Source organism: Coregonus clupeaformis, chromosome 31 (genome assembly GCF_020615455.1).
Source record: "Coregonus clupeaformis isolate EN_2021a chromosome 31, ASM2061545v1, whole genome shotgun sequence".
Taxonomy (NCBI): Eukaryota; Metazoa; Chordata; class Actinopteri; order Salmoniformes; family Salmonidae; genus Coregonus; species Coregonus clupeaformis.
Window position 1 is genome coordinate 21,552,798 of NC_059222.1, and position 25,125 is coordinate 21,577,922.

Below are 25,125 nucleotides of genomic sequence, written 5' to 3' on the forward strand. Positions count from 1 at the left end.
AGGCTTTCATTGTTTTAAACAAGTACTGGTGGTCCACGATCAAAAGCCTTCTCCTGATCCAAAGAAAGTAAACCCACATTTACATCAGACAGTTTACAAATGTCCAAAACATCTCTTATTAGAAACAAGTTGTCAACAATAGAGCGATCAGGTACACAGTAGGACTGGTCCTTGTGGACCAACAATCCCAGATACTCTTTCAACCTGTTTGATAGACATTTAGAAACAATTTTATATTCTGCACACAGCAAAGCAACAGGTCTCCAATTTTTTATGAGGAGCCAAATCCCCCTTTTTGGCAACAGTGAAAGTACCGCACGTTGACAAGATACAGGAAGAGAGCCCTCATGAAAAGATTCACACACCACTTCATAAAAATCCTCCCCAATAGACCCCCAAAAGTGCTTATAAAACTCAGATGGTAAACCATCAATGCCAGGGGCTCGGCCTGTTGAGAGCTGCATAACTGCTGTGGACAGCTCTTGCAGTGTAATGTCAGAGTCCAATGCGACTCTTTGCTCAGGTCCCAATTGAGGAAGTCCGTGTAACAACTGTTCAGTACACAGAGAGTCACAATCCTCCGTCTTATAGAGGGCAGAATAGAAATCCACGGCATGTTGACGCATTTCACTGTCATCCGTGGTCACCTTCCCATCAGGGAGACGAAGGCAGACCATCTGTTTACGTTGCAATGTCGACTGTCCTAGGTTAAAAAAAAAAGCACTAGGAGCATCCATATCCTTGAGGGAAGGAACGAGACCTAATCAAGGCACCCTTCACTCTTTCATGCAGAAACGACCTCAATTCATGTTTCTTGTCCTGTAAGTTCATGACTAGTCCGGGTTCATTCTGAGTGAGCAACTTCAATTCAATAGATTTAATGTTCTGCTCAAGGGCCCTGATAGTCTCTTTAACTTCAATTCGAGACAGATCAGTATACTGTTGACAAAAGAATCGTATTCGGGCCTTCCCAACCTCCCACCATTGTCTCAAGGACTCAAAATTCCCTTTTGTAACCCTCCATTTTTCCCAAAACAACAAAAACCTTTCACAAAACATGACATCATGTAACAATTTAACATTAAAATACCAATAAGATGATGACCTTCGTGGACAGGACAAGTGAATATCAACAGTGACAATATGGTGATCAGAGAAACCCACAGGAGTAATGTCACACCTTCCAACCCTACTACAGTATTGCTCAGATACATACAACCTGTCTAACCTTGCTGCACTGACATGACCTTCATTAACTTTTAGCCATGTGTACTGCCTAACTTTTGCATTCCTTACTCTCCACACATCAGAAAGCTCAAACTCAGTTAATAGACCAGACAGACAAATTGCTGACCGCAGGTGAGGTTCTTCAGCCGTGCGATCAACAGTAAAATCCACTGTACAGTTCCAGTCCCCCCCTAAAACCATACACCCCTCTTGGTCACACGGTCTTAAGGTTTCCTTTATTTTATCAAAACCAACAATACGCTCTGTACCCTCATTAGGAGCATAAACATTCCAAAAAAAAAAAAAAAAAAACATAACATCCACCTTGACCAATAAACCCGACCCTTGACAATCTCTGTTGTAGATACCACAGTCACCCCAAGCCTGAAGAAAACAAGATTGCCACCCCAGCACTGGAAATTAGTACCATGACTGAGTATATGCTGCCCCTCCCACCACATACCCCCAGTCAGCCTCATTTTCCTCATCACTATGTGTCTCCTGTAGGAAAACTACATTAAGCCTTTTCTCTTTTATTACTTCTAATACCCAAGCCCTCTTATTCCTGTCCCTTCCTCCATTAATATTGAGAGAACCTACCCTTAGTACCTCCATATAGAAAAGAAAAAGGAAAAGCAGAAGATACCACAGAGAAACCAGACAAAGAGAGAATAGAACACCCTATGAGGCATAATCATCATCATTATTAAAATTTTCTCTTAACCTGACCACGTTTCCCACCACCTTTTGCTGCTGCAACAGCAGTAACAAATTTCCTCAAAGCGAAACCGCTTCTTCTCACTCAACTGGTCTAACCCCACCGTCTTCTGTAACATCACAGCTGACCTCACAAAACTTATCAACATCAAAATAATCTGCCAATTTGACAGATTTCCCAAAAGTCTGATCCAGAAACCCATTTACCTCCTCTAGATCATAAATTGAGTCCTCACCAGCTGATATCGTATCAAGAGAGATATCCATATCCTTCTCTGATCCTCCTCAACTGAGGCCACAGACCACTGACTCCCCTCTACCACATCCCTTTCAACACTCCCCCACTTGCACCCCATCACTCGTACCAGGCATCTCCTCCACTACCTGGGAGACTAGCCCCACCTGAACCCCCATTACTCGTAGTGGGCATCTCCTCCACTACCTGGGAGACTAGCCCCACCTGAACCCCATTACTCGTAGTGGGCATCTCCTCCACTACCTGGGAGACTAGCCCCACCTGAACCCCCATTACTCGTAGTGGGCATCTCCTCCACTACCTGGGAGACTAGCCCCCTGTACCCCAGCACTCCTAGTGGGCATCTCCTCCACTACCTGGGAGACTAGCCCCCCTGTACCCCAGCACTCATAGTGGGCATCTCCTCCACTACCTGGGAGATGAGCTCCACATGAACCCTCTCCTGTAACCCATTACTTGTAGTGGGCATCTCCTCCACTACCTGGGAGATTAGCTCCACATGTACCCCCTCCTGTACCACAGCACTTTCGTACTGGGCACCTCCTCACCAGTCTGAGGAAATGGCCCTTCAGATCCATCCTTACCTTCTACAACAATTTTTTTCCGCTGCATAACATTTCCCTCTGGTACAAGTTGCACCTCTGTGCCCTCAACACGGACAACTTGTTTCTCAGCAACAGATGCGTGTGGCTGCTCTACCACTGTCAGCCCACCTCTGCCTACATCAGTGGGCCCAGGCGTTACGAGGACCACCTGCGCCCCCTCCCTCTGCCTTCTCCCTTTTCGGGCAAGCTGTCGCTTATGACCAACATCCCCACACTCAAAACACCGTTGACTACCTGTACTAGCATAAGCCATTTACAGTCTATTGTCATACTTGACTTTAAACGATAACTCCAAAGTCTGCTCCGGTGAGTCCAAAAACATAAACACCTGTCGCCGAAACGACATTACCTGTTTCAACGCCGGGTGTTTGCAACCCAATAGGACAACCTTAATTGAACTTGCAAACTTCCCAAAGCGCAATAACTCGCGCTCCAATAGCTCATTTGGAATGAAAGGCGGTACATTTGAAATCGTTACCCTTGTTGACGGAGAAAAAAGCGGCGTAACTTGAATAAACATTCCTTTAAGAAGTATGCCATGCTCAACCATACGATCAACAAGGCGCTCTTCTTTAAGAAATACCACCACCGCTTTATTCATCCGTGACGCATAAGCAACATTCTCATATCCTACCTTCTCTCCTACGGCGACCAGAACCTCTTCCACCGTGACAGTAGCTTCAGTAACACACCTAAAGCCGTGCGGAAGTGACAGGGACGGCGTCAAGATTCGGGCCGCCCTCCCCACCAAAATCAGGGTAATTTCGACACGAAAAACAATATACTTAATTCTACCACAACAAAAAAATTGAAATAATAACCTTAATCATGCATAGAAGAAAAAAAGATATCACCAAGAAAAGGAAAACCCAGGATATCTAACTCTACACAACACTCGCACTTAGCACTCACTCAAACAATTCCCAGCACGCACCAAACACTCCCAGCATGCAGAGAGAGCAGAGATAGAGAGAGAGAGAGAGAGAGAGAGAGAGAGAGAGAGAGAGAAAGGAGAGAGAGAGGAGAGAGAGAGAGAGAGAGAGAGAGAGAGAGTGTGTATCCTGGTGAGAACAAATGACCCAGGAAGAAGACCAAGCTGAGACAAGAACACGCAATCATTGAAATCCTGCCCTCAACCCCTCTACTTCAAACCCATCACCCTCCACCCCCACAAACCTCCTCCCTCCTGCTCACAACCCTCCCCACCGGAACTACAGGGCATCTGTCTGCCAGCTAATCATCCCTAATTGTGCACTAATAGAGAAAGCAATGAATAGGGGGAGAAGGAGAGGAGCAAGGGAAGAAAATAAACAAGAGCAATAGGAAGGGGAAAAGGGCAATTTCAGCTGAGAAATATTAATGTAATCAAGGCAAATTAGTAGGTTTGGGATAACATTCCCTATGGCTCGCTGTGTTTACTTTGCAGGCGAGCAATGGAAAGTGTGTAGGGTCGAGGGATGGAAGGGGGACAGGTTGGTTAGTCAAAAGCGATTTCGCTCCGCTTGCAGAAGCATACACTTTAATTACTATTACTCCCTGTTCTAAACTGTATGGCGGATCTGTTTATGCAATCTATGCTATACATTATGTATAGGCGGATAGGTGGAGACTGTGTAATAATGGGCAGGATGAGTGGAATTTAGGTCATATAAATGGTTTGATTGACGATTCGAAACTCCATAATGTTTTTATATTTCAATCAATATGGTGGGTCATCTATAATACTGAGGAATAGATAAGATTCACCACTAGCTAATTGGCTTACAAGTCACACACCCTTCAAATTTGGTCCCAATTAGAATGGGTATGTTCTACTCATACCAATTCTATGATTCAAATAGTGGTAAGGGTGAGAGAGTTGTCTTTCATGTGCACACACACACAAACATGAAAGCACGCACACAAACAGACACACACACGCACACTCACAATTATACATTGGCACACACACATTCTGGTGAGCATGGACACACACAAACACACACAGGTCGTGCATGGATCGATTCTGCCTGTGCTTTGAGCTGATTTACTGACTGGTGTTTACTGTGGATAATGTTAAACTATACTCATGTGTAGGCCAGGGAGTCTCCCAAGTGTTGAAACAGACTGAGTGCTGTATAAAAGATTTCCAAACATGCATTAAACTACACTCCAGAGAGAACCACGTAAGAGCTTGACCTGGCCACTGCACCAGCCTTTTACAGCGCAGATCAAATCTACTTTTGCTCTATGCAGAATACAATACACTGTCAACTACTGTATGCAGCTCAAAGTGGGAAAACGGCACAGAATGACTAGAACAATATGCATGAACATATCTTATTAATTATGACTGGTCAGACAGAGTAAGCACCTGAAATGCAGATCTGTTCTAACAATACTGAAGTAATTGAACGTCATTTACTCAATGAAATGGCACAACAAATATTGGAATTTAACTGTAAAAACGTTAGATTCTACCTGAGAACATTGTCTATGTGTTGTGAGGTAAAAGTAAATCAATACATCCAAGTAAATCCATTCCAGCTCAGTTTCTCAATCTACAAAAAGGAACTACAGTTGTTGTATAGCGCCCACTTGTGGTTGACACTGACAATGCATCACGACCTTGTCCAAAGGCTCAATTTGGAATATAGCAATACTTACTAAAAAGGGCAAATTCAGCCATTTAATTATATCAATATCAAATAATTTAACAATTAATGACCTTACTGTAATAGCTTTCCATTAAAATGGGCAAAAATAGTTTTTAGAAAAAACTACTTCTCAAGCAAGAATTTTGCTAGGACTGTCTGAGAGTGGTCTGAGTGGGGAGGGCAAATCTGAAAACTTACTGTCATTTGCAGAGAGATTTGGACCTCTCTTTGTTATTGGTCTCTTAACCAATTTACTGCATGGTGATATCACCATGGAAAGTCGAAACTCCCACAGATGCAAACCTGCTAATTAGAAGGTCCTGTGTAGATTTAATTTTAAAACCAGCAACAATCAGGAAATAACACTGATCAAAAATGTTTTACACTTTTACAGTGTTAGTTTCGTCAGCTGTTATACAATATGATGTAAACCAAAGGAAAAACAGAATTTTGAGTGCACTGGGCCTTTAAGCCCTGTGGGCTCTCCATTGACCATCACTAAGATACTCTCCAAATAACGACAGTGATCTTGATTTTGTTACTCAGGCCAATCAAGACACCAAATTTTAAGGGAAGAAAGTTTGCTAATCAACCTCAAGTAATGTTTCACAATGTGTCCTTCTTGAGGGCGGGCTGATTTTTATACTACATAAATAAATATGCCGTAATAGGATGGTGTAAAGCAGGAAAGCCACTCATTGTCTGTGAATACTGAGCGGAGCAGGCGGTTGTGGATGGCTGGCTGTGGATTGGGGACAGATGTGCTTGTGGAAACAGCACTTGGGTGGTGCAATATAGGTCAACTGCCTCACATGGGGTGGGAAAACCAAAACAATAGTTTACTCCAAGCCTCCCGTGACCATGTTCCTCTCACGGTGAGGTCATTCACAGAGTTAACTGTGACCACTGTCAATGGCAAACACTGTAGATGGTTTATGTGACAAAAGAGAGGGTCAATGTCCCTTCTTTTCAAAGACCACCACAGTTGTGATGTTAATAATAGCCAAATTGAACAGATACTGTGTGGCACATAAGGTGTGGTATATTACTGTTAACTGTGTGCCAGTGGTATAGACAGTGGCGGCTCCTGAAAAAATTCTCAGGGGGGGCAATTTTTCTGATGATTTAGGTGACCTACACACATTTTAAAAAAGATATGTCCAGCAACAACATGAAGACAGGGGCAGCATATAAGTCAATACCAGAAGCATTTATTGACTGATCTCAAAAGTGTTGGCTTACCAGGGTTGGTGGAGCCCTCAGTTTCATCTTTGCCTCGCAAAGCTAACTCAAACACTCATGAAAACTTCACACACTGGATTAGCCGGCTGAGGATGTGGCGGTTCTTGCTAATGTCGTAGTAAATATATTTGTTATAGTGAATATGGAATATGATATGTTGAGTAAAATGTTGTGCTAAGATCTATTTAGGTCAGGAGCTGGTTATAAGTTCTGTTCCTATCCAATAACAATGGACAAAAGGGTCCTATCTTGTCAGCCTTGTCAGCAGGTGGCCAAGGACAACACCCACGCCATAGGACTCTCAGTTCTTCCAACTCACGAGTTCTTGCTCTGAGGACACACACACACACACACACACACACAAACACACACACACACACATCATCACTGTTAAACACACACACACACACACACACACACATCATCATCACTGTTAAACACACACACACACACACACACATAAAAATCCCCTCTCTTAGGCTGAACATTTGAAGACAGAGAACCCGACTCAGAGCCAATGCAACAGTGACAGTAGCCTGGAGGGGACCTCGCCCAACTCATCAGGACCAATCAGAAGATCAGAACTACTAGATTCAACCTACTTCATTTATTGCATAAAATGTCTGCACACAATGTTTCGGGGGCTCTCTTCAGATAATAATAATAATAATAATAATAATAATAATAATAATAATAATGCCATTTAGCAGACGCTTTTATCCAAAGCGACTTACAGTCATGCGTGCATAAATTTTTGTGTATGGGTGGTCCCGGGGATCGAACCCACTACCTTGGCGTTACAAGCGCCGTGCTCTACCAGCTGAGCTACAGAAAGTGGATACTCATGGATGCGCATCGCAATTGTAAAATGTCAACACAATTGGAGACACCATGTCATTTTGGAGACATGTTATTGACAGTAAACTATTGTAGATGCGACTGCTAACTAAATAAAACATTTTAGCTGGCTAGCTAATCATCTTAGCTAAATGTGGGGCAAACAATTCAGTTATTTACCGTTAATTTGAGGGATTGGGGTGAAAGAAATCGAAGTTACATAGTGATACTTTACGATATACTGTATTGACAATATCGCAATATTTTAGCGCTAGTTGGCTGTACCTGCACCAAAACACCATTATTGTTCCTTCATAGCTTGTTCTCAATCTTTTCACATTGGGAGCCAATTTGTTTTCAGCACTTTTATTTCCATGACTGATCAAAACTCGTTCTCATGGCTTTCTGATCCCTCTGCAACAGACATATGGTGCGAATAAAATCACAGTATCGAATCGCAATACGTATAGAATCATGAGACTCGCAATGCATATATCTTATCGTGAGGTCCCTGGCAATTCCCAGCCCAAGTTCATTTGCCACAACAAATCTCTTCGCTAGCAAACGCGATGTCTTCTCCAAAACGGCAATGTGTCTCCAGCAATGTTTACTTTTTTGACGTTCTATGGCATCTCCACTTTCCAAGCATATATGACCACATGTAATATTTTGGTAAGTGATGCAAATAGTGAACTATGTAGGGCCAGGATGTAAAATATATGTAGCTGCAGCAATTTCTCTTATCTGATATGGTAAGTAATGGGGCTTAATTTATAGCTCCCTAAGAGTTTGACGAACGGGTCCGTGCACGCGATTCCAGATATCTTTACCTCTGAATAAACTGCCTTTATTATACCATATCAACCCTGTCCAAAGTCTCTACTTGGTCTCAGTTCTCCAGTAAACTTGTGATTATCAACACTAACCTCATCGTTGTGGCGGCGGACAGCTAGCCTGTATCCCTCATCAAGTTGAGTGGCAATGTTATTTTTCCGTTCGTACCAATTTTTGGAAAATCCTCGGGTGTAGGACTTTCCGCCTTTAGTAGAAACCTGTTGAATTATTAAATTTGGTCTGGGAGGTCCTAATTGTTTCGTTGCCAATTTATCTTCATTTGTTCGCCGACAAAAAGGAACTTCTTTCAAAGACACAATCCGCTCTTTTCTCAGTTACGTTCATGGTTACGTTACGTTACGTATGACGAAAGCGTAAGTGCAAGCCCTCAGACACCCATAGAGATTGTATTGAAGGCTCTGAAATTTGAAAAAATAGATTTTACATGGGAGTCTATGACAGACTTCTGGGCGATTTTCAACCTGACTGAAATCGCCCCCAAAGGGGGGAGCCATTTGAAGCACCGACTTTAGCCTGATTCGACATTTAGTGGCAGTGTGGCACTGTGGCAGATCAGACGTATAGATTACAACACTGATAACTACTGTTGCCGTGATATAATTGATTAGAAAAAAAATCCCTTCCTTTTCCCGTTTGGCAGTGCGTCGCCCATATCGCCCTATTGAACAGGCCGCCCCTGCACTCCACTATACCCAAAATAATAACTAAAACAAAGTGGATAGCAGAGAACTTGTCTACCGTTTTCCCTAACTTCTTGGACAGACCAGAGCCTTAGATATGCAGTTTTATAAATTGTTCTTCATCCTGTATGCATTACATGGCAACGTGGGAATTTTGATAGCGCATAGGGCTGTGGGTCAGTAGGTTGTGGGTTTGCAGACCACCGTGGCAACCTGGTCTCAGAGCATTTCGTATTATTCTGTACGATAATATGAAAACGTTCTATTTAGTATGATATGTTACGTTTTGTATGGTATGTATTAATTTGGGGATGTCCATCACCCATTCCGTATGATATGATACGAATTACAATTCTTATTATATGTTACGAATTTGCCAAATGTACAATTTATTACGAATTTGAAAAACGTATGATATGTTACGAATTCTAGTTAAGTGGCTATCGTTAGCTAAGCTAGGGGTTAGGGTTATGGTCAGGGTTAAGTTTAAGTGTTAGGTTAAAGGATTAAGGTTAGGGGATGGGGACGGGAAGGCTAACATGCTAAGTAGTTGGAAAGTAGCAAAAAATGTGTAAATAGTTGAAAAGTTGCTAATTGCATAAAATGCTCAAGTTGTCCGTGATGAGATTCAAACTCGCAACCTTTGGGTTGCTAGACGTTCACATTATACGCTCCACTAGGGTTGAATGGCGGGAACCCGGTTACCGAGATTTACTGAGATTTACCGCCCAAAACCACTCCCTTTTCCCAGGATAAATAACTGTGAGAAATGGTAAATTATAATACATTATTTATATCAACAGTATGACGTAAAATGGAACTGTTAAATTACTGTATATGCAATGTCTAAATCTGGCTTCTCTATGGCCTTCTCTCTGCATGATCAATCATCAACGCTCAGGGTGGGGACAGACAGCCCATCTCAGTATGGAGCACAGTTCGCAACGCATGTAGACCTATCATCTCATCATGGTCACTTTTCTTTTGTGACACAGGCCTAAATTTGCTACAGCATAGCCTATGCTACAGTAGTATAAGGACCAAATGTGTGTCTAATTTACACATTTCCATCTGGCTTTCGGGGGTCACTATATTTTCTAATTGGAAATATATATTTTTGAAATTGCAGCTGCAGAGTTTTAAAACAGCCTATCACTCTAATATCATTGCTTTAAAATCAGAGCATGTACATGCAGTCTCTCTCCATCCATTCCATTCAAATTCCATCCAAAATAGATCATCCTGTTTCAGATATACAGTATATACTGTATATATAGCCTATATATATATATATATATATATATATATATATATATATATATATATTTTGTGGAAAAAATTAAGAGACCACTGCAAAATTATCAGTTTCTCTGGTTTAACTATTTATAGGTATGTGTTTGGGTAAAAATAACATTTTTGTTTTATTCTATAAACTACTGACAACATTTCTCCCAAATTCCAAATAAAAATATTGTCATTTAGAGCATTTATTTGCAGAAAATGACAACTGGTCAAAATAACAAAAAATATGCAGGGTTGTCAGACCTCAAATAATGCAAAGAAAATAAGTTCATGTTCATTTTTAAACAACACAATAGTTTTAACTTAGGAAGAGTTCAAAAATCAATATTTGGTGGAATAACCCTAACAGCTTTCATGCGTCTTGGCATGCTCTCCACCAGTCTTTCACATTGATGTTGGGTGACTTTATGCCACTCCTGGCGCAAAAATTCAAGCAGCTCGGCTTTATTTGATGGCTTGCGACCATCCATCTTCCTCTTGATCACATTCCAGAAGTTTTCAATGGGGTTCAGGTCTGGAGATTGGGCTGGCCATGACAGGGTCTTGATCTGGTGGTCCGCCATCCTCACCTTGATTTACCTGGCTGTGTGGCATGGCGCATTGTCCTGCTGGAAAAACCAATCCTCAGAGTTGGGGAACAATGTCAGAGCAAAAGGAAGCAAGTTTTCTTCCAGGACAACCTTTTACGTGGCTTGATTCATGCGTCCTTCACAAAGACAAATCTGCCCTATTCCAGCCTTGCTGAGGCACCCCCAGATCATCACCGATCCTCCACCAAATTTCACATTGGGTGCGAGACACTGTGGCTTGTAGGCCTCTCCAGGTCTCTGTCTAACCATTAGACGACCAGGTGTTGGGCAAAGCTGAAAATTGGACTCATCAAAGAAGATGACCTTACTCCAGTCCTCTACGGTCCAATCCTTATGGTCTTTTGCAAACCTCAGCCTGGCTCTTCTTTGCTTCTCATTGATGAAGGGCTTTTTTCTCGCTTTGCACGACTTCAGCCCTGGCCCTAGGAGCCTGTTTCGAACCGTCCTCGCCGTGCACTTCACCCCAGCTGCCGTTTGCCATTCTTTTTGTAGGTCACTTGATGTCATCCTATGGTTGTTGAGTGACATTCGAATGAGTTGGCGGTCATCCCGGTCAGTAGAGAGTCGTTTTCGCCCTCTGCCGGTCTGTAGCTTTGTTGTCCCCAATGTCTGCTGCTTGACCTTGTTCTTATGAACCGCTGTCTTTGACATTTTAAGGATGGAAGCAACCTGACGCTCACTGTATCCCTCTGCCAGTAAAGCCAGAATTGAACCCTTCTTTTCCTCACTCAAAACTTTCCCTTTCAACTATTTAGGCATGGTCAATAGTTATTTTTTGATTAATATTACTTTTGAGGTACTATTAGCACTGTTTTTGCCATCCAGCTGGTCCTATTGCAAGAGGATAGTGATGACCACAGCAGTGGTTTTTATACTTTTCCTCGTTAAATAAGATTTGGTTCATGTGATCACCTAATCAGTACCTAATTCAGTAGAATGAGGTGTGCCTGTGTTGGAATTCAACAGACACTGGAATGGAATGGCTGTCATACATGTAGAGATGCTGATTTAAGAAAAATTTGCAGTGGTTTCTTAATTTTTTCCAGAGCTGTATGTCCTAGCCTACCTCTTTCAGGTAATACATTCAATGCAGTATTAGCCTTATATTTAGCTAATGAATGATGGGTTATGCATAATAAGCTTCTCTTGTTCAATATGCACGCAACTGTGCTCCATTGGCCTCTCTCTTTAAATAACATTCCTTAGCTCTTGGAGTCCCATGCAGGAAAAGCTAGACTAGAATAGCTTGCTGGCCTTTTTTTGTGCATTTCTTATACCAATAGACTGTTCGAAGAGGGACGCAAGTTCTTGTTTGCTGAATGTTAAATATAGCAGCCAACTGAACTCACATGTAGTTTGAAAGAAGAGCGAACACGCTATGGTGGTAGGCTATAGCAGTTATTTTATCAGACCCATAACATTTTCGTGAAGTGAAGTGAAAGCCGTCTGCATCCAATTCTAGTCACATATTATTCAAGCATGTCATAAGAATGATCAAGATAAGGACAACAAAACTTATTTCATTTAACTGTTGAAAGCGAAGGAATGAAGCAACAATAGAGAGAGAAAGGAGGTAAGCTAATAACATTAGGGGAAATATTATGAAAGGTATATATGTTTTAGCCTACTAATTATACATATAGGCCCTATTATATTTACAAATTAAAATCAAATTCGCTACCCTATATTTGTAACTTTGTAGGCCGCATGTGCTGCACCAGAATTGCATGTTCTCTTCTGCTTTATCATGGTTTGAACGAGGTGCGTCATTCCAGTCCATATAATACAATACAGTACAGTAATACAGTTCACACTAAAAAGATTAGCCTACTGGAGCTTGTTTCATTTATTTACCCAAGGGAGCATATAGCTAGCTACATCTATGGGCTTTTATGTTTTTCTATCGTGCGTAATGTGCAATAGCCTATAACCCTATATCATATACAGTATGTAATGGATAACGGCACAATCATTAAACATTTTTGGGCTTGTGCTCATAGAATGTCTTAAATGTAGGTATTTAAATGTATTTAATGTATGGAGCATCAGGCTCAAGTAGCATCAGGCTTGAATTTTCAAACAAAGCTGTCTGGGTGGTTTAATACATCATCCACAGCATAATTATTAACTTGACCATGCTTAAAGAGATATTCAATGTCTGATTGCTATTGTTACCCATCTACCAAGCACTGCCCTTCTTTACGACGCTTTTGAAAACCTCCCTGGTCTTTGTAGTTGAATCTGTGCTTGAAATTCTATACTTGACTGAGGGACCTTACAGATGTTGTATGCATGGAGGACAGAGGAAAGGGTAGTCATTAAAAAATCATGTCAACCCCTTGAGACCTTGGGACTATAAGGTTCTATCTGCGCAAAGCATAGTTCTGAGATATTGAGCATCAAAGTTTTCACATCGCAGATCTCAGAACTGTTTTGTAGTGAGTTCTTATTTCATAACCCACTAAGGTCTTCGCCTTAAAGGTACCTAAAGTGCTGAGTATCAAAATTCTAAGACATTTGTAAATCCGTTTTTTTTAGGGGGGTGCAATCGCAGATAGAACCTTATGGCTCTGAAATGAGGGTTCTATCTGTTAGAGAATGTTACAATTCTTTCAATTTCAATAGAAAAGTACAGACATTTAATGATTAAATAAAAATAATACCCTTCTTTCTTTCTAATCACATCATCAAATGTATTAATTCATGTTCATCACACATTTGTTAAAGTGATAGTTCCCTAAAATAACAAATACACTATATCCTATGGATAACTAACAACATTGATAAAGCTTAGCTCTGGATGAGTAAACTGATATATTTTTCTGGTCTCTGACACCCAAAGTCAGTAAACTACTTGCTATTAATCAATAAAATGTGATAAGTATGTAATTTTAGTGAAATATCCCTTCCATGGAGGTTTTCATATTGACACAGAACAATACAAAAACAGCAATGCCTCTCCTAAGGGCTCTAAAGCACCTGTATTTATTCATTTTACCATAAAGAGCTTATGGCCATTCTTCTGAAAAAGTGGTGCAAAAAAAATCTAAGTAAATGCTAAATGTATAGTTTTGAGATAATGGGTATTTTTCAAGTCCCAGATCTCAGAACAGTTTTTTGATGTCTTCCTTTTTCATGACTCAATACAGTGCCTTCGGAAAGTATTCAGACCCCTTTACCTTTTCCACATTTTGTTAAATTACAGCCTTATTCTAAAATGGATTAAAACAAATGTGTTCCCTCAGCAAGGTGCTTCAACAAAGTACGTAAATGTGATATTTCCGTATTTTGTGCTTGTTATGTCAAGGGGTGGAAAAATTCAAGGGGTCTGAATACTTTTGTTACATTACAGCCTTATTCTAAAATGGATTAAATAGTTATTTCCTTCTTCAATCTACACACAATACCCCATAATGACAAAGCAAAAACAGTTTTTTAGAGAAAAAAAAGAAATACGGAAATATCACATTTACATAAGTATTCAGACCCTTTACTCAATACTTTGTTGAAGCAGCTTTTGTAGCTACAAGCTTTTGACGCTGCAAGCTTGGCACACCTGTATTTGGGGAGTTTTCCCATTCTTCTCTGCAGATCCTCTAAAACTCTGTCAGGTTGGATGGGGACGTCGCTGCACAGCTATTTTCAGGTCTCTCCAGAGATGTTAGATCGGGTTCAAGTCCGGGCTCGGGTTGGGCCACTCAAGGATATTAAGAGACTTGTCCCGAAGCCACTTCTACGTTTTCTTGGCTATGTGCTTAGGGTCGTTGTCCTGTTGGAAGTTGAACCTTCGCCCCAGTATGAGGTCCTAAGCACTCTGGAGCAAGTTTTCATCATGGATCTCTCTGTACTTTGCTCCGTTCATCTTTCCCTCGATCCTGACTAGTCTCCCAGTCCCTGCCGCTGAAAAACGCACAGCATGATGCTGCCACCACCATGCTTCACCATAGGGATGGTGGCAGGTTTCCTCCAGACGTGACGCTTGGAATTCAGGCCAAAGAGTTAAATCTTGGTTTCATCAGACCAGAGAATCTTGTTTCTCATGGTCTGAGAGTCCTTTAGGTGCCTTTTGGCAAACTCCAAGTGGGCTGTCATGTGCCTTTTACTGAGGAGTGGCTTCCTTCTGGCCACTACAATAAAGGCCTGATTGGTGGAGTGCTGCAGAGATGATTGTCATTCTGGAAGGTTCTCCCATCTTCACAGAGGAGATGGAGCTCTTTCAGAGTGACCATCAAGTTCTTGGTCACCTCCTTTATTTTACCCTTATTTTACCAGGTAAGTTGACTGAGTACACATTCTCATTTACAGAAATGACCTGTGGAATAGTTACAGAGGAGAGGAGGTGAATGAATGAGCCAATTGGAAGCTGGGGATGATTAGGTGGCTATGATGGTATGAGGGCCAGATTGGGAATTTAGCCATGACACCGGGGTCAACACCCCTACTCTTATGATAAGTGCCATGGGATCATTAGTGACCACAGAGAGTCAGGACACCCGTTTAACGTCCCATCTGAAAGACTGCACCCAACACAGGGCAATGTCCCCAATCACTGCCCTGGGGCATTGGGATATTGTTTTTTAGACCAGAGGAAAGAGTGCCTTCTACTGGCCCTCTAACACCACTTCCAGCAGCATCTGGTCTCCCATCGAGGGACCAACTAGGACCAACTCAGCTTAGCTTCAGAGGCAAGCCAGCATTGGAATGCAGGGTGGTATGCTGCTGGCACATCCCTAGTGCAAACCCTGCCCACCTGTCAATTCAGACCGGCTAAAGCAAACTCTAGGTTGTCTTATAGGCTACATGATTTGTCTTGCAGAAGAAGCTGATGAAGCAGTTTCTGGTGCTCCAGAGACAAGGCGTCCAGAGTCATGTCCCTCACCACACCACTGTGGAGGACATGAGCAACTGGCTTGTTAAGAACAAGACCCTGGAGCAGTGAGTACAGCTATTTGTACTATGTACCATAGAATTAGGAATTAGAATACTAGAATGGACATGAACCTCCTTATGACAGTATAAAATGTCAGCCATTTTGGTAAGGGAGTTGGTATGCCAGTTGTCAGCCAGTGCTGTGATAAGATATTGTGTAAAACAAATGAATTTGAAGATTTTCTGCACAGTATGTTTGTTAGCTACCTAGACAGTTTATGTGGAATGATTCCAAAAAAGATTCTAACTAACTGCCAATATGCCAACATTCCATACAAACAATCTAGTCAATCCACAGCCATACACTGGCTGAAATCAGTTGATGATAGGACTAAGACAAGTTGTAAATGAGAAAAGTACTGATATTGTATCATATTATAACACTCACTAACACGACTCTAGATAGACCCAGATGCAGACACAGGAGGCAGACAGTTCAAATCTCAGATGTTTATTACAAAACAGGGGGAAGGCAAAAGGCAGGTTAAGGGCAGGCAGAGGTCAGTGATCCAAGACAGCATCAATCAGGGACAGAACGGCAGGCAGACTCAGGGTCAGGGCAGGCAGAATGGTCAGAACCGGGAGGACTAGAAAACAGAAACTAGAGATGCTGGAAAATGGGAAAAACACGCTGGTAAGACTTGACAAGACAAGACGAACTGGCAACAGACAAACAGAAAATGCAGGTATAAATACACAGGGGATAATGGGGAAAATGAGAGACACCTGGTGGAGACAAGATCAGTGTGTGACAGTGGCACCCTACCCGGGCACATACCTGGTTGACCGGGGTGCCGGCGGCAGAACTCCGAAATGAGGGCTGAGTCCAGGATGTTCCTAGCGGGGACCCAGCACCTCTCCTCTGGGCCATAACCCTCCCAGTCAACCAGGTACTGGAATCCCCTGCCCTGAGATCGAACACTCAGACACTCCTGGAAACAGGAGACAAAGAGCTGTGAGACAGAGGTTTAATCCTAGACACATGAAAAGTGGGATGTGTACGGAGGGTGCGGAGGGTGCGGGGCAAAAGAAGACAAACAGCAGAGGGGCTAAGAATCTTAGAGATGAGAAAAAGGCTGATAAAACGGGGGGAAAGTTTGCGGGACTCCAACCGGAGGGGCAGATCCCGAGTGGACAGCCATACCCTCTGCCCGAGACGATAGCGGGGAGCAGGGCTCTGGTGGTGGTCCGCCTGTCGCCGATACCTGGAGGTGGTCTTCAGAAGAGCGGACCGGGCTCTCTTCCAGGTACGGCGACAGCGGCGGACGAACATCTGGGCCGAGGATATGCTGACCTCTTCCTCTTGCCAAGGGAAGAGTGGGGGGCTGATATCCCATGGAACACTCAAAAGGCGAGAGACCAGTGGCCGAGCAGGGAAGGGTGTTGCGGGCGTATTCCATCCACACAAGTTGCTGGCTCCAGGTGGTGGGGTTGGCTCTGACTGACCGTTAGACTGGGAGTGAAAACCGGAGGACAGGCTGGCCGACGACCCAATGAGGGTGCAGAACCTCAGTGGTGTTAAGACGATGGGAAAGGAAAGTGCAGGGATGAAGCTTTTGGTCCTGGGCAGAACGCTAGGACAGGATAGACCCCACTACGATGTCCGAGGCGTCGACCTCCACCACGAACTGACGGGACGGATCCGGATGGATTAAGATGGGAGCTGTAGTGAATCGATGCTTGAGGTCTGAGAACGCCCGGTCAGCAGCTGGAGACCTCGTGAACGGGACCTTGGGAGAGGTGAGTGCTGAAAGGGGGGAAGCCAGGGTGCTGTAACCCCGGATGAAATGGCGGTAGAAATGTGCAAACCCCAGGGGCAGGCTGCGCCAACTTCAGGCAATGAGCATGGCAGAACGGGCTCCAACCCTTGATAGAACCAACAGTCCAGTCGATAAGGGGATTGTGCCTCTGGAGCAATGAAAACTCAAACACCACGGGTACCTGAGGAGATTTGATGAGCAGAAATTGCATAGACTCAATGTGGTTACCTGACACTCACAGGATGATAGGAACCGTATTGTGGGTGACTCTACCAATAGAGCGCCCATCCAGCGCTCTGACATCCATGGGAATGGAGAGGGGTTGAGTGGGGATTCCCAGCTCTGACACCAGGGTAGTATCCATAAAACTATCGCCGGCCCCAGAGTCAATGAGTACCCAGAGAGATTTAGACCGGTCACCCCACAGCAGGATGGCATGGAGAGGGGTGTGAGTAATGGGAGATTGGAAATTCTCCGTATGGCCCACCATACCACCCGGGGAAGTCGGGTAACCTCGGATTGTCTCGGTAATGTAGACGCCGGGGACTTCCAGGATTCCTCGGCGGCGAGATGGGATCCTTGAACGAGCGAGTGTGACTGGGAACAGACCTCTTCTCCCTCCTACGTTCCCGTAGCCGCCCATCGAGCCGTATGGTCAAGGCAATGAGAGAGTCGAGATCCATGGGAAGCTCACGGGCTGCGAGCTCGTCTTTAACCTATAATCCGATAATCCGTGAAGGAACATGTCAAATCGAACACCTTTTTCAACTCTGCCATGAACTCCTCCAGACTGAAGCACACGGTGGATTGTTGCTCCCACACCGCCGTAGCCCAGGCGAGAGCCCTCCCGGACATCAGCGTTATAAGGTATGCTATCTTGGAGCGGTCCAAGGGAAAAGAAGAGGGCTGCAGCTCGAAGATGAGGGAGCACTGGGAGAGAAATGCCTGACAGGTTCCTGAATAGCATTCCTGAGGAGGTAAGCAGGGTTCTCTGGAAGCCAGGGTAGGCTGGGGAGACGCGCTGCTTACAGTGGGGTTACTGAGAGGCTGGGAGGTTACTGTAGTGGCTGGCTGCCTAATAGACAATCCGCGGAATTGCTCAAGCAATGTATTGAAAGTGCGGTCATGGTGTTCCACCAAGGTCTGGAATCCTTCCATAAGATTTTTGGGATGAGTTGGACCGCAGAGTGAAGGAAATGCAGCCAACAAGTGCTCAGCATATGTGGGAACTCCTTCAAGACTGTTGGAAAAGCATTCCAGGTAAAGCTGGTTGAAAGAATGCCAAGAGTGTGCAAAGCTGTCCTCAAGGCAAAGGGTGGCTACTTTGAAGAATCTAAAATCTATAATATATTTTGATTTGTTTAACACTTTTTTGGTTACTACATGATTCCATATGTGTTATTTCATAGTTTTGATGTCTTCACTATTATTCTACAATGTAGAAAATTGTAAAAATAAAGAAAAACCATTGAATGTGTAGGTGTGTCCAAACTTTTGACTGGTACTGTATATTTATTTATTTATTGCTCTTTACTTGTCAGTGTTCCCAAATAGGACATTATTTGTCTTTTTACTTAAACATGCAAACACCATCAGATAGAATTCATAGCAATCAGTGCACTGGGTTAGTCAGATTTGATGAAATATACATGTAACAGAACAGATGACCTGGAATGACATTCACTCTCACGGGATGGGTTACCAAAAATACAAAACTGAAAGCCACACCCCCAATAAGCCACAAATATAACTGCATTGAGGCATATGTCACTGTGCTTCTATGGTTATATGCACCATGCCACTGCTTATTTCATTTGTTCATTTAGCAAACAAGACAGCTCATAATTCAGTGCCTTCATCAGTCAACACATCTATATTTTAGCTTTAGTGCAACATTTTCTCTCAGCCTCATGGCAAAAATGTGTAGAATTGCAGGAAGTTTCTGGACCACCCACATTTTTGCAGGCACACCCATCAACGAATTTCTGGCTACGCCACTTTTTTTCACTAGGCAAGTCAGTTAAGAACAAATTCTTATTTCCAATGACGGCCTACACCGGCCAAACCCAGACGACAACTGTATACAGCATATTTCTTACAGAGGATGCATTTCAAAGTGCATAAAAGTGTTTCCTCTTGTCTCTCTGGCTTGTATATTTTAGAAACCCTGAGGTCTGCGATGAGGTTGTAAGAGCTCTAAAGAGCATTTCCCGGAGCCTGGCCTTCCAGCCGTACTCCAAGCTGTGCTGTCCCTCTAAGGTGGTGGTGGACATCGTGCCCAGGCTGCTCCAGGCCCTCTGGTCCCGCCAGATGGAAGGCCCCTGTGACATGTCCTCCATGGCCCTGAGCAACATGAGTGTCACCAAAGTGCTGGCAGTAGTGGATAACCTCTCTGGAGTTCTGAAGGCCCTTCCTGTCGCTCAGGTCTACTACTCACGTTCCACTGGTGTCAGGATGGTCCACTCACTCAACCGTAAGATCCAGTTCCTAAGCAGCCCTGAGGACCTTAGGAGGACTCTTTTAATCCAAAGTTCCACCCTGATCAGCACCATCATTGAAGCTGTGAGCACGAAAGTCCAGAGGATGTTTGAAGCTCCTGCTGACTACATTCCATTAAGCTCTATCCGCAGCTGGCTATCAGAGCCAAAGGCGAGCGAGGTTCGTCCAAAGTGCTCTGACCAGCTGGTAATCTCCTCGGAGCTCCTGAGGACCATCATTGGTCTGATAGTTTATGTAGTCTTCGAAGGCCACCTAGAGGAAGACATCAACCTTCATTACTGGCCCCTCATAAATGACATAATCCACCAGCTGTCACTGTGTGGGGTCAAAGTCACAAAGAGAGCGAGCAAGGCTAACTGGCATCTTGGCTGGGACCAGATCCTTGAGATGGTGACAAACATCCATACCCATCTTCACCACTACACTGGCACAGAGCTGGTACTTAGGTTTGCAACATCTGCCAGGGCCACCATGCTAACGAGGCACATGGTTCACCATGTGGTCGAGGAGCTGGTAAAGCTGAAGGACTTGGATGAAGGGACAACAGCTTCAGGGAGCAGTGAGGTAAGCAATGATTACAAGTGTTTATCTTTATGAAAGTCCACTCATTCAAAACATTTTTGTTGTCGGTAAAAAGAAGATCTGAAATGTTGCAAATGTTCTGTTAAATATTATATCCTTGTTGCTTTCAGTCTGTGGACGTGAACCTGGCAATCACCGACCACTTTGTCCCTATCCTTGTCAAAGCGGTGGACTGGCTTCAACCCCTGGCCACTACCCCAGCGGTGGACATAGCAGCACCCCTAATCACTAACTCAGTCAAAGTGGACAACATCACAACAACCCTGACCACTACACCAGTTGACCTCCAGTCAGGTGAGTTAAATTGACACTAATCACTTTGACAGGTTATCATTTCTTACTGTAATAGGGCCTCCTGTAGCTCAGTTGGTAGAGCATGGCGCTTGCAACGCCAGGGTTGTGGGTTCAATTCCATGGGGTGGCAGTATGAAAAATGTATGCACTCACTAACTGTAAGTCGCTCTGGATAAGAGCATCTGGTAAATGTAATATAACTTATTAGCTAATGTTTTGTAACTAGACAATTTCGTAATTAAGTTGTGTTTTTATGAGATTGATCTTCTCCTTCTAATTTCAAGGGGATGTTGTGGTCAAACACCCAGCACCCTGCATTCCAACTGCAGGCTTTGCCACGGCACCATGCATACTACCCCCAGGCTTTGCCCCGGCACCATGCACCCCACCACCAGGCTTTGCTCTTGCACCCTGCACCCCACCACCAGGCTTTTCCCCAGCATCCTGCCCCCCACCACCAGGCTTTTCCCCAGCACCCTGCCCCCCCACCACCAGGCTTTGCCCCAGCACCCTGCATTCCACCCCCAGGCTTTGCCCCGGCACCCTGCACCCCACCACCAGGCTTTTCCCCAGCACCCTGCATTCCACCCCCAGGCTTTGCCTCGGCATCCTGCACCCCACCACCAGTCCCTCCCCCGTCCATCCTGAGACACATTGTCCTCCGGTTCTTGGAGAAGTCAGGTGAGTTACATTGACACAATCACTTTGACAGGTTATCATTTTTTCACTGTAATAGGGCCTCCTGGTGCTCAGTTGGTAGAGCATGGCGCTTGCAATGCCAGGGTTGTGGGTTCAATTCCCACGGGGGGCCAGTATGAAAAATGTATGCACTCACTAACTGTAAGTCGCTCTGGATAAGAGCATCTGCTAAATGACGTAAATGTAATATAACTTGATGTCATCGGCCTCCCCCCTTGCTTGGGGAACAATAGAGAAGCAACATAGAACAAAAGAGCCTACCCACACTTGTGCTATGTCATGACATACCTGGACCACCTATTGAGATGTGACTTTTGTTAAGTAAATCAGGTGTTAAATGAGGTGAAAAGGAGACTGGAGTGCCACTTAAAGTTTTTATGTAAGACTGATCTTCACTTTGTCCGCCACCAACAGGCTGTGCTCCGGCACACTGCACCCCACCACCAGGCTTTGCCCCGGCACCCTGCACCCCACCACCAGGCTTTGCCCCAGCACCCTGCATTCCACCCCCAGGCTTTGCCTCGGCATCCTGCACCCCACGACCAGGCTTTGCCCCGGCACCCTGCACCCCACCACCAGGCTTTGCCCCAGCACCCTGCATTCCACCCCCAGGCTTTGCCCCGGCACCCTGCACCCCACCACCGGGCTTTGCCCCAGCACCCTGCATTCCACCCCCAGGCTTTGCCTCGGCATCCTGCACCCCACCACCAGGCTTTTCCCCAGCAACCTGCACTCCGTCGCCATGCTTTGCAGCTAATGCCATGCCAGGCTTTGGCACGAAAGTCATCCTGAAACTAATGGTCCTGCTATTCCTGGAGAGGCTCCCTCCTGCATCAGAGGACCTTGTGTCAGAGTTCCTCACTGTCGCCGATCGTATCTGCACGCTGTTTCAAAGCATCACTGCCAGATTCCGCAACATCATTAATGAGGACCTGGAGAAATGTACAGACTCTGACAGTAAGCAGTACTGGGCTAACACCTTCTACTGGGAGTACATGAAGAGGTACCCATCATCCCAGTGCCTGGGGATTGAAGCCTTCACATGTGATGAGGAGAGATGTTTAGTGGTGGCCAACTTGTTTGCAAAGAAAATGTACCCCAAGATGTTCCTCTCAGCAGAAGACTTCGACACGGCTGAAGATTCAGGGAGCAATGGAGTAAGCAATGATTTCAAGTGTTTATCTTTATAAAAGTCCACTCATTCAGTTATCTCTGATACTGCACTGTCGGAGCTAGAAGCACAAGCATTTCGCTACACCCGCTATAACATCTGCTAAACACGTGTATGTGACAAATCAAATTTGATTTGATGATTTGATTTGATTTCATCCAAAAATGTATTATTGTCGATATTGGTAAAAACAGTAAATCTGCAATGTTGCAAATGTTATGTTAAATAATAAATATCTTAAATATTTAATATTTTTGCTTTCAGTCTGTGGACATGAACCTGGCAATCTCCGACGAATTTGTCCCTAACCCTGTCAAGGTGTTGGAGGTGCTTCGACCCCTGTCACTGCCAGACATCAAAGAGCCCTTGACCACTATCCATGACAAAGTGGTGGACAACACAACAACAACCCTGGTTGCTGCCCCAGTTAAGATGGACAACATCACAACACCCCTGGCCCTGACCATTAACTTAGTCAACCTCAAGGTTACGGATGAACCAGTTGACCTCCAGTCAGGTGAGTTACATTAACACAGATCACTTTGACAGGTTATCATTTCCCGAGTGGCGCAGTGGTCTAAGGCACTGCATCGCAGTGCTAGCTGTGCCACTAGAGATCCTGGTTCGAATCCAGGCTCTGTCGTAGCCGGCCGCGACCGGGAGACCCATGGGGCGGCGCACAATTGACCCAGCGTCGTCCAGGGTAGGGGAGGGAATGGCCGGCAGGGGATGCAGCTCAGTTGGTAGAGCATGGCGTTTGCAACGCCAGGGTTGTGGGTTCGATAAAATAATGTATGCGCTTAACTGTAAGTCGCTCTGGATAAGAGCGTCTGCTAAATAATGTAAATGTAATCACCCCGTAATATAACGTATTAGCTAATGTTTTGTAACTAGACAATTTCGTAATTAAGTTGTGTTTCTATGAGATTGATCTTCTCCTTCTAATTTCAAGGGGATGTTGTGGTCAAACACCCAGCACCCTGCATTCCAACCGCAGGCTTTGCCACGGCACCATGCATACTACCCCCAGGCTTTGCCCCGGCACCCTGCACCCCACCACCAGGCTTTGCCCCAGCACCCTGCATTCCACCCCCAGGCTTTGCCCCGGCACCCTGCACCCCACCACCAGGCTTTTCCCCAGCACCCTGCCCCCCACCACCAGGCTTTGCCCCAGCACCCTGCATTCCACCCCCAGGCTTTGCCCCGGCACCCTGCACCCCACCACCAGGCTTTGCCCCAGCACCCTGCATTCCACCCCCAGGCTTTGCCTCGGCATCCTGCACCCCACCACCAGGCTTTGCTCTTGCATCCTTCCCCCCACCACCAGTCCCTCCCCCGTCCATCCTGAGACACATTGTCCTCCGGTTCTTGGAGAAGTCAGGTGAGTTACATTGACACAATCACTTTGACAGGTTATCATTTTTCACTGTAATAGGGCCTCCTGGTGCTCAGTTGGTAGAGCATGGCGCTTGCAATGCCAGGGTTGTGGGTTCAATTCCCACGGGGGGCCAGTATGAAAAATGTATGCACTCACTAACTGTAAGTCGCTCTGGATAAGAGCATCTGCTAAATGACGTAAATGTAATATAACTTGATGTCATCGGCCTCCCCCCTTGCTTGGGGAACAATAGAGAAGCAACATAGAACAAAAGAGCCTACCCACACTTGTGCTATGTCATGACATACCTGGACCACCTATTGAGATGTGACTTTTGTTAAGTAAATCAGGTGTTAAATGAGGTGAAAAGGAGACTGGAGTGCCACTTAAAGTTTTTATGTAAGACTGATCTTCACTTTGTCCGCCACCAACAGGCTGTGCTCCGGCACACTGCACCCCACCACCAGGCTTTGCCCCGGCACCCTGCACCCCACCACCAGGCTTTGCCCCAGCACCCTGCATTCCACCCCCAGGCTTTGCCTCGGCATCCTGCACCCCACGACCAGGCTTTGCCCCGGCACCCTGCACCCCACACCAGGCTTTGCCCCAGCACCCTGCATTCCCCCCAGGCTTTGCCCGTCACCACACAGGCTTTGCCCCCAGCACCCTGCATTCCACCCCCAGGCTTTGCCACGGCACCCTGCACCCCACCACCAGGGCTTTGCCCCAGCACCCTGCATTCCACCCCCAGGCTTTGCCTCGGCATCCTGCACCCCACCACCAGGCTTTTCCCCAGCAACCTGCACTCCGTCGCCATGCTTTGCAGCTAATGCCATGCCAGGCTTTGGCACGAAAGTCATCCTGAA

General features: G+C 45.0%; 1 protein-coding gene across 1 annotated transcript; it reads left to right on the forward strand.

The window, feature by feature from the left end:
• The first annotated feature begins 15,765 nt into the window (after positions 1–15,765).
• On the forward strand, positions 15,766–25,124 carry LOC121564388. The gene is made up of 9 exons (XM_045209928.1): positions 15,766–15,882; positions 19,799–20,699; positions 20,828–21,011; positions 21,296–21,417; positions 21,473–21,692; positions 22,125–22,867; positions 23,146–23,398; positions 23,834–24,262; positions 24,694–25,124. Exons 1-9 carry the CDS (start codon positions 15,773–15,775, stop codon positions 25,122–25,124), a joined length of 3,393 nt encoding a protein of 1,130 aa, XP_045065863.1. The 5' UTR covers positions 15,766–15,772.
• The last annotated feature ends 1 nt before the right edge of the window (position 25,125 follows it).

What these genes read in the sequence shown, in the direction of transcription:
- LOC121564388 (XM_045209928.1), top strand. Translation starts at nt 15,773, where the DNA reads ATGAAGCAGTTTCTGGTGCTCCAGAGACAAGGCGTCCAGAGTCATGTC. An exon ending in CCGGTTCTTGGAGAAGTCAG is followed by an intron (nt 21,693 to 22,124) that starts GTGAGTTACATT and finishes CGCCACCAACAG; the next exon opens with GCTGTGCTCCGGCACACTGC. An exon ending in AAGATTCAGGGAGCAATGGA is followed by an intron (nt 22,868 to 23,145) that starts GTAAGCAATGAT and finishes TTTTGCTTTCAG; the next exon opens with TCTGTGGACATGAACCTGGC.